At 55.7% G+C, this 9,035-nt stretch overlaps 3 protein-coding genes across 3 annotated transcripts; 2 read left to right on the top strand and 1 right to left on the bottom strand.

Moving 5' to 3' along the window:
- Positions 1 to 2,109: 2,109 nt before the first annotated feature.
- On the top strand, positions 2,110 to 2,868 carry NGA_0112401 (mannose-p-dolichol utilization defect 1; the record flags this gene model as incomplete). The annotated part of the gene is made up of 1 exon (XM_005855071.1): positions 2,110 to 2,868. The coding sequence occupies one exon, from the start codon at positions 2,110 to 2,112 to the stop codon at positions 2,866 to 2,868; it is 759 nt and encodes a 252-aa protein (XP_005855133.1).
- A 2,739-nt stretch (positions 2,869 to 5,607) lies between these two features.
- NGA_0112000 (uncharacterized protein) lies at positions 5,608 to 6,691 on the bottom strand (the record flags this gene model as incomplete). Its single annotated transcript, XM_005855067.1, has 2 exons — positions 5,608 to 6,119; positions 6,462 to 6,691. 2 exons carry the CDS (start codon positions 6,689 to 6,691, stop codon positions 5,723 to 5,725), a joined length of 627 nt encoding a protein of 208 aa, XP_005855129.1. The 3' UTR covers positions 5,608 to 5,722.
- A 415-nt stretch (positions 6,692 to 7,106) lies between these two features.
- NGA_0112300 (uncharacterized protein) lies at positions 7,107 to 7,552 on the top strand (the record flags this gene model as incomplete). Its single annotated transcript, XM_005855070.1, has 2 exons — positions 7,107 to 7,250; positions 7,341 to 7,552. Coding segments are annotated over exons 1-2 (342 nt in total), but the record flags the coding sequence as incomplete, so codon positions are not given.
- Positions 7,553 to 9,035: the final 1,483 nt, after the last annotated feature.

Raw genomic sequence — 9,035 nt, 5'->3', positions numbered from 1 at the left:
ATGGATTGCCACCCAAAGTTGTTGTCGAAGGTCGGCTGCGAGGGCGGTGCCTTTTGCGGGAAGACCGTCGGAGAAGCACCGAAAGCATCCCATTCCGTGGACGACGCAGGCTGGGCTTGGCTGGCGGCCTGAAGCACACCTTGCTGCATGGACCACGCGCTCCAGTCCCCTTGCTGTGGGTGTGGTTGTTCCGCCTGTCCTTGTGGCTGTGGCAAGTCCTGTTGGAAATGTGCTGTGGGCTGTGGCTGCTGCAGCTGCAGTTGTCGTCTGTAGTGTTCTGGCTCCTGAAACTGCTTCCCTTGCTCTTCTGCAGCCTTTGCCGCCGCCAGCACCTCCTGTTCCCGGTTGTAGGCCGAGATTTTGAGCTGGTCCAAGGGCACAGATGCGGTCGGCGATTCTGTGCGTTTCAGAGGGTCAAGCGCTGAGAACGCCACGGCCGACAAGGCGGTGCTCTGAGGGGAGAGCTCCACCTTGGCAATGGGCTTGTTGTAGCGAATCGGGCTCAAAGGAGCTTCGCAGAATGGATTGCCTGTGCTGGAAGAAGGGCGGTAGCTCGAGTCAAGCCTCTCCGGGCCCAGTGGGATGGACGACGCAGTCAGGCGAGTCGCCGAGGCAGGGCGGGACACTACCGAGGATGCTGCAGAAGGAGGCGGGGCATGTTGCTTCGCCGAGTAGGATGCCCCTGCTTCGTAAAAACTTTGACTTCCAAAATGGTCAGCCCGCGCAGGCTCCTTAAAGATCTCAAAGGGGTTCCCATCCACAACTCCCGGCTCGTCCACAAAGGAAGCACGGCGCTGGGGAGAAGTTGGTGCAAATTCCAGCCACTTCTCCTGCCTACCATGCACTTCGGCGGCAGATGGGACATTAGCTAGTGTTTGTCGTCGTTGGTGGGGAGCAGTACTGGTCGTACTGCCGCTCGCACTGCTGTTGCTGTGAGTAAAATTGTTCGATGCACCGCTGCCCAGGTTGCTACCCGCCCCATCGCCTGCGCCGGAAGCGAGTACTACCGACACTGTGTTGGAAGGCTCCCCGTCTTGAACCGCGGTCTCCATGCGCGGTGCTGTCACCTGCTTGCCTGCCATGTGCATGGGGACGGGACTCGTCCACAGCGTCATGAGGCCTTGCGACTCGCTGCAAGAGTTGGAGGGGAAGAGGCCGGATAGCGTGAGGGATGGAAAGTCAGTCGCGTCTTGAAGCAATGCAAATTTTGTCCGTAACTTCTACTTCTTCGAGTGGGTAACGCAAGGTGATAGTTAGCTCTTTATCGAGCGGGGGAGGGGACAGAACGCTTCGGACGTCCAGTTTAGGGGTCCTTCCAAAGTATCCGCCTGGTGACACACTAGGAGACACCATCCTTGTAAAACCTTGCCAAGAGAGGAAATAACGTTTGTCACGAAATAAAATACATAGGCATGATTCACATCTAGCCGCAGTCTCCTCCAATGTATTAATGTGGAAAGTGCCAGGGCTAGCGCCCCGCGATAAAGGCTGGGGCAAGGCGCAGAAGCCACAGTAGTGCCCCGGAGGGACCCTGCCAAACGAGACAGTATGTCCGCACGTAGGCCGAAGTACATACCCCGGCCAACATGATATCGCAGCCATGCAGCCTGAAAGTACCGTGGCATGTATGAGAGTGGCCCCTCCTATTTTGCCTGGCTGACCGCGGGGTGGTCGAGGCGGGACGACGGGCGGGGCACACGCTTGGAGGAGAGGGATGGCTGGTACGTCATCGCCAGAACCCTTCAACACTTTCACTTGACCTGGCAACTGCCCATCAATGTTATTGAATTGAAAAATCGTGCGCAGCCGGGGATGAAAGGGCTTCTCATTGAAAATCCGCCAATTTTTTTTCACAGCCTTGCAATAGTCGGAGACAGTCGGTTTGGCTTTGGTTGTTGCACGATTACGCCCGTGGCCTGTTCAATGGCTCGAATCTTTGGTTTGGCTTTGGTGGCCCTGGCTGTTAGCAGCACTACCCGTGCTTTTGCCACAGGCCCACAAAATGTTTTTAAATCTACAATCCATGGTGGGCTACGACCTTGGAAAACTCCCATGCTGGCCTCGCTTTGCTCCGCGCCACATCATCACGTCTTGAATGTCGGAACAGGGATGCCTGTCTCGAACCGCCCTCTCCCATCCTCCTCCTTAGCTGCCGCTCCTTCATCTATTTCCTCCATTGCACCAATTTTATTTCGCCGAGGTGGTGTAGCGATCCCCGCCGCCCCTGGCAAGGGCTTCGACTTCCTCACTCTCTTGAGCAGAACCACTGGGTATGTCGTCATTGCTGGCTCGATGCTCTTCAAGCTCCCCCAGGCCGCGCGCATTTTTCGCAAGAAATCGGCTGCAGGCCTTTCATCTTCCATGTACATCCTGGAAACCATAGGAATAGCCATGTCGCTGGCTTTTTCCATCCGAAACGCCTTCCCATTCTCCACCTACGGCGAGACCGTCTTCATTGTGCTGCAGAACGTCGTGATCATGGCTGGTATCTCCCTGTACTCGGATGAGCCCAGTCCTCCCATCCTTGCCCTTTCCCTCCTCCTTGCTTCGCTATTTTTTGCGTACACAATTAGCCCCCTCGCCCCGATGCTACTTGTATCGATTCTTCAGACCGTCTCGATCCCTCTCTTGAATTTCAGTCGAGTGCCACAGCTCCTTCTCAACTACCGCAACAAGAGCACGGGAGAGCTTGCGCCATCCACCTTGATCCTCCAGGCCGTCGGCAACGTGGCCCGCATCTTCACAACCATGGTCCAGCTTCAAAATACTCTATACCTCCTTAGTTGTGTGGCGGCGTTCATTTTCAATGGGGCGCTAGTAGCGCAGTACTATCTCTACCGTGACAGAGCGCCGATGAAGGATGCGTGAAGGGACGGGGGGTGAGGGAGAGGTGGGCAAAAGTTGGAGGCGCGTGGGGAGGGAAGATAAGAGAAACAGAAGATCTGAAGGCACCGGGCCTACGATGGACGGGAAAAACCTCGCTGAGGTCTTGGAGTGTGTGAAAAGGCCCTGTTACCGCGGGAGGCGGGGAAGGGCGGAGGATAGGATGCGATAGAGTGGTGAGAAGTGAAAGGGGTAACAGAGGTACAGCTTCCAATGCAGCGTGCTTGGAGCGGGTGTGATAACACAGAGCCCAAGCTCAGAGCAATGCGCGCCGCGTTGTTGGGCCATATAGGGTGAAAAAGCTTGCCGAAGCCATCAAAAATTCATCAGTCCGGTCCGGCTGGTAGAAAGAGAAGTATGTTCCCGAAGGGGTGAGCGAGGTAGAGCATTGACAGCACCACGTGTGGGCCGTGGGCACGCAGCCCGCGAGACCGCCGCGAGACCGGGTGGAAACCAGAGGGTCTCCCCTTGCCTCCCCTTCACGCACACGCCGCATGTTGCTTTCCTTTGTATTTTCCGTGCACCCCCTGGCATTTGAACATCCGCCACCGCCCCCCCTGTATAGTATGTATATCTCTTTGGGGAGGCGCGCCAGGTCCGGGCCTTTTGTAACAGTAGAGTCACGTGCTCTCACTCGTCCTTCATCCCTTCCTCCCTCCCTTACGTTGCTCCCTCTTTCTTTCTGGGCACTGCGCTCGACCAACCCTCTCTTCCTTCCCGTCGAGAGAAACAGGATCCATTCCTCCCTCCCCCCGTTTTTGTCCTTCCTCATGCCCTTCCTCCTTCCCCCCCGGCCATCATTTCCTCCCTGCTCTCGCCTCTCTTCCCCTTCCTCCCCTCCTACACTTGCATCGCCACCATCTCCGTCGCTCCCTCTCCCTCCCTCTCCTCCTCCACATCGCCTTGTCTCTCAACTTCCTTGCCTAAGGCAGCACATGGCTCCGGTACCGATGTCTCCTCCACCTCCATCGCTCCCCCTCGTTCCCTATCAGCCGTTTCCTTCCCCTTCTCGGCCCTCGACTCGCCCTGTCCTTCCTTCCCTTTCCCTTTGCCCTTCCCTTTCCCCTTCCCGCCCTCCCCCCCTCCTCCGTCGGCCTCGGACAGCACGCGACTCAAGCCGGCGTAGCTGGGGCGAGCCGCAGTTTTATTCCCTTGACCCCACCTGGTGTCTCTCTCTTTGTCTTCCTTCTCCAATTTCCGCCAGCCGACAAACCTGCCGTCCGCCCCTCCCTCACTCGCCCCCTCCGCCTTACTCATCCGAACCAGCCACTCCCGCCCGGGTATCCAGAACCGGAAGGCGATAAAACATCGGTATGGCGAGGCTTTCGCATTCAATTCCACACGCTCCGCACACCCATACCGATACTTTCCTGTGTAGCAGTACACGTCGCCCGATTTCAAGGGGAGGCGCAGCACTTCCTCTTCCTCCACTTCTTCCTTCTCCCCCTCCTTCTCACCTTCTCCCTCCCTCTTTTCTTCGCCCCCCCCCCTGTCCTCCTGCCTCCAACACGCCCCTTTCCTCCTCGCCCTCCTTTCCTTCCCCGTCCTCCACACGGCTTCCGTCCTTCCCTTCCTCCCTTCCTTTCGTTCCCCCCCTTGCCCCCCTCCTCCCCCCTCCTCCCCCATCCCCCTCCGTGCCCCTCCCTTTCCTCCTCTCCCTCACCCTCCGAAACACCAATTCTCCGTTCCCATGGATATTCAAAACCATCATCAGATGCCCGTACCGAGGACCCAGCCGGCCCACCTGCGTCTCCGCCTGGTCGTAACTCCGGAGATGCACCGAACCAATCAAGGACGTCATGACCGCCCGCCGCCGCGCCAGGCTCTTCCCTGCTTCCTTCAGGTACGCCTCCAACCTCCCCCGCTCCTGAGCCCCTTCCTCCCGCCGGACCTCCTCGCAGAACATGATCACGGCCACCTCCCACCATTGCGCCGCCAAGAAATCCAACAGGGGCGCGAACCAGGCGAAGCTCTCCAATTCGTAAAGGCGCACCCCTAAGAGGCCCCCCATCAAGGGTTTCACCCGACACCGACGGGGCGCGGCGTTCAGCTCATAGCTCAACCGGTGCTGGATGGCAAAGGACCGAAAGCTGGGGCGGCCCTGCGAGAAATCGTCAAAGTCGCGTTTGATCGCCTGGCGGGTCTCCATTGCCACGTACCGCATCATTTCCCGTTGGCACCAGAAAAACGGCCAACTCCCGGGGGGAATGGCCGAGGCCGGAGGGAGAACGGCGGAAGGCGCGTGCGCGGGGGCAGGGTCGCGGGGCGAGCCTGTGCGTGCCAATGGAGGGAGGGAGGGCGGAGGGGGAGGTTGCCCGGTGACGGCTACCTCCTGCACGGACTGCGAGCGAGCGAGACCTTCTCCCTGACCGACGCCGTCGGCGTGGGAACTTTCAGAGGGAGGGACGCGGGGCCCAAGGAGGGAGGGAGGGAGGCAAGGGGTGCCCGTTGCCCCCAAAGCCGGGGGGCGAACGGCTGGTGCTGGACACCTCCGTCCTGGGCGTGGGCGGTGGAGGGGGGGGGGTACTCCGGTGGTGGGGGGCCTCCCAGTCGTTTGTTGCCATTCCCATGCTGGAACGCACCCTCCCCCTGCCCTTTCTCTTCCGCCTCGCCCCTGCCTTGCTCCCAATACACCTCCAAACGCTTCCGCTGCCGGTAGCGCATCGCCGCCTCCCTCCAGGCTTTCTGTTTCTCCTCTTTGTGTCGGGCGCAGAAAACGTGCAATCCCCCCCCTCGGTCCTTGGTCGTGCGGGGCTCCATGCACTGAGAATCGTGCTGACACACCAGTCCGCTACGAGCCAAGCCTTTCCTTCGGTCGCTACCACCGCCGGCGTTGTCCTCACCCCTGCTGCCCGTGTCGGGGCTGTTGCCTCCGGAGGTGGCCATGGCTTCCGGGGGGGGGGGCGGAGGGCGGAGCACAGGAAGGGGAAGGGCCGGAGGAGGATTCCTCGGTCACCTGCTGTGTTTCCACGTCGGCCACAGGGAGGGATGTAGGCTCGACGGGAGCTGTTCCGGGGCCAGGAGCGCGCTGCCTTTTGGCCTTGCTGGTCTTCTTCTTGGGGGGGGCCGTCGAAGCGGGCGTGCTCTCGGGTGACGCCAAGGTCTCCGCACACAGGGGCCTTCCTTCGTTTCTTCCCTCCGCAGTCTCCGAGGAAATGCTGTGCTCGATATCTGCTCGGCCCAATGGTAGTGACAGCGTGCTGCCGGCTGGCTCTGTTCCGGGGGAAGAAGCAGGTCTGGGGGGAGAGGGGATTGTGGGAGAGCTGTAATGAGGTAAATGGCATGTCTGTATATGGCTCATGCGACGTAACAAAGTGAAGGAAGTTGACTAGGGGTGGAATGCGTTGAGCCGACAGGGAATGCCAGAACAATGGTTTGTGAACTATGATGCCTATCCCACAGGCAAGCATCTGATTTTCTCCTCAACAAATTCCGTCCAAAATCATTCTGTTCAATGCTTAAATGAAAGCAGGAAATATTCGTCTAAGAGGTGATTTGATTACAGCATGTGATGGAACGGGTAAACGTGAACGTCATTGATACCCTCAGTCTTCTGTCCCTCCCCTCCGCGCACGTACATTCCAGACGAGGTTTCGGGGGCTGTTTCCACCTTGTTTAGCTCATGCTTCCCATCCACGCTGCCTCCAGCTGGGCCTTCATGCGGAGGCGGGAGAGGGGAGAGAGGAGAGATCCCTTTTGAGGGACCTTTTTCTTCTAGGACACGGCCTTCGTTCGTCATTTTGATCTTAATTCTGTGTCCCGAGCCCGAAGGAGCCTCGTCGCCGGTGACCACCTCCTCCTCCGACATGGCAGGCAAGAAATCACCTCTACTGCTACGGGAACAAACTGTAGCGCGTAGGAAGGAACGGGTGGCAATGATGAGCGAGGGTCAAAAGACGCCGGAGGGCTAGTCCGATGACGATCCCAGAGCCTTGATGACGCTGGGAAACTCCCCCCGTCGAGAAGCACAAAATTTTACACTTGGTGCATAGGGATATGTCCACCTCGGCCGCATGATACATAGGGTAGACTGTATGAGACATCGGAGGCTCTATGGTCGCATTTCGTGCCCAAAAAAGCGGGTAAAGCTTCCGAAGGCTCAGGCTGCTCATCGGCCCTCTCGCGCATTCAACCACTCCTCTGTTCTATCCCCCTATTTCTTGCCTGAACTCTCGATGTTTTTCACACATTCACGCATACGCATCATTCAATTACTTAATTATACAGTCAAAATATCATGGGTCTGTTTTCACACCGATTGCTGTTTGTCTGGTGGCTATGGATGGAAAGCGGTACCAGCTTTTTCTTGCGAGCGGGGCGACCTGCGACATCAGGTAGATGGGAAGCATTCACGTTGCAGTTGTCAGGTATGTATGTGTGCTACGTGGAGTGGCATACTCAATTTTTAAAAAAATCTGTGCGAAGCCGCCTAATTTACGTCCTCCCATATGATGTAGGTCGGCAGTGTGCTCTTGCTTTTCTTCCGCCTTTAACCTCCCGGGCCTTGGCCGCACTGGGATCCAACTTTGACGGCAGTGAAATCGATGATGGAGAGGAGAGTGATGGTGAGATTGACGAAATTAGCACCAGCATGTCAACAAGTGAGCCAACGTCTGAGTCCCTGCCAGCATTCAAAGGCAAGCATCGACGTGCCCTCAGGGCACTGGCAGGTGCGTCTGTGTGTCGCTAGCATAGTATCTCCGTCATGCGAGAGTCCTTACCAGCGCTCTAATTGCGGTCCTCACTCGTGTCTCGTGAAGTAACGTGTAATATGGCGATAATGTCTTCAGGAGTGATCACTTGATGACTATCTTTTTTCATGCGACCTTCCATCCCTCTGTGAGTCGATGTACCTTGAATTTTGCTGCTTATCATTACAATATGTTCCAAACTGTCCACGCAGGACGTAAAAAGGCAAACAAATCTCTTTTTACGATGCAACAATCAGAGTCTCCTCCAATCGAAGGCTTTTGCATTGAGGTAGAATCGGCCCTGCGGGCACATGAGCTGGTAAGCCATCGCAGTAAATGAGAGTATATGAGTAACAGATGGTTCTTTCTTAGTTCGATTATTTATAAAAATATCTCACACCATGCTGTTCTCATGATATGCAGATTAATGTTCGCGTTCTTTTCGCTCAAAAGAAGAAAGAGGCCAAAGCCGTCGGATTACTTATGGCAGAGGCAGTGAAAGCAGAGCTTGTGCAGGTCATAGGTCATACATATCTTTTGTACAGACCAGCAGATCCACCAAAAATTGATTTGGCGAAACTCACAACGCCACTAAATGGCAAAGAATAAGCATTGTAAGAACCTGCGGACGTTTTTGTTCAATCTCGCATCTTTTTATCATCTTTTTATTTTAGATGGACGGTGGTGTTGCCTCTCGTAGAACACAATTTACTGAGGTTGTCATGGCCTTCAGGTATGAAACCCCATTCCCCTCGAATAAAACTACTTAGGCAGACTCACGGAGCTTCTTGTTCTCTGAGAAGCCGCTAGGCAGATGCATCTATACTATTTTTTAAGGGAACCATAAGATGCAAAATACTATGCAGAAATGATTCGCTTTCAGCTTTGCGCCCCTTTAATCAGCAGCATCGCCATTGCAGAATAAAGGTGTCGTCCAGAACTGACGTGTTCAAGCTTGGACCAAGAGGTTTCCGGAATTTAAACTGGAGGGGGAAATGTAAGCGTGGCTATCGTGATGCTCCACTGACATCTTCCACTGCTTGCAGCTTTTATTAAGAGTGCTTCCCTGCGAATTCGATGTCAAAGATCTTGCCAAAAATACATCTGTTCTGGGAAAGTAGGGTCTCAATACATCTGTTCTGGGAAAGTAGGGTCTCAAAGGAACATATTGCGACGCAGCTCCATAATGCCGGACTTCACGTCGGGGATAAAATTTAACGTACGGCCCATGCATTATACCCCACTCCCTCGCCGTTAACTTCCTCCTCTTCCGGTCATCAACACGATTTCGAAGAAGATTTTGCAAACCTATCTTTTCGGACACGTAATTTTGAGAAAAAAAGAAATTTCTGTGACGGCAGCAGTGATGGCAGCAGAACACTGGCATGCATCACATAATAAGAAAAAATGGCTGTAGGATATAGCCACAAAGCTTTCCAAGTGTCAAGGCGACATGATAAC

This window comes from Nannochloropsis gaditana (genome assembly GCF_000240725.1).
Source record: "Nannochloropsis gaditana CCMP526 unplaced genomic scaffold scaffold300, whole genome shotgun sequence".
NCBI lineage: Eukaryota > Eustigmatophyceae > Eustigmatales > Monodopsidaceae > Microchloropsis > Microchloropsis gaditana.
The sequence above is the reverse complement of the archived record's forward strand: the minus strand, read 5'-3'. Positions and strand labels throughout refer to the sequence as shown.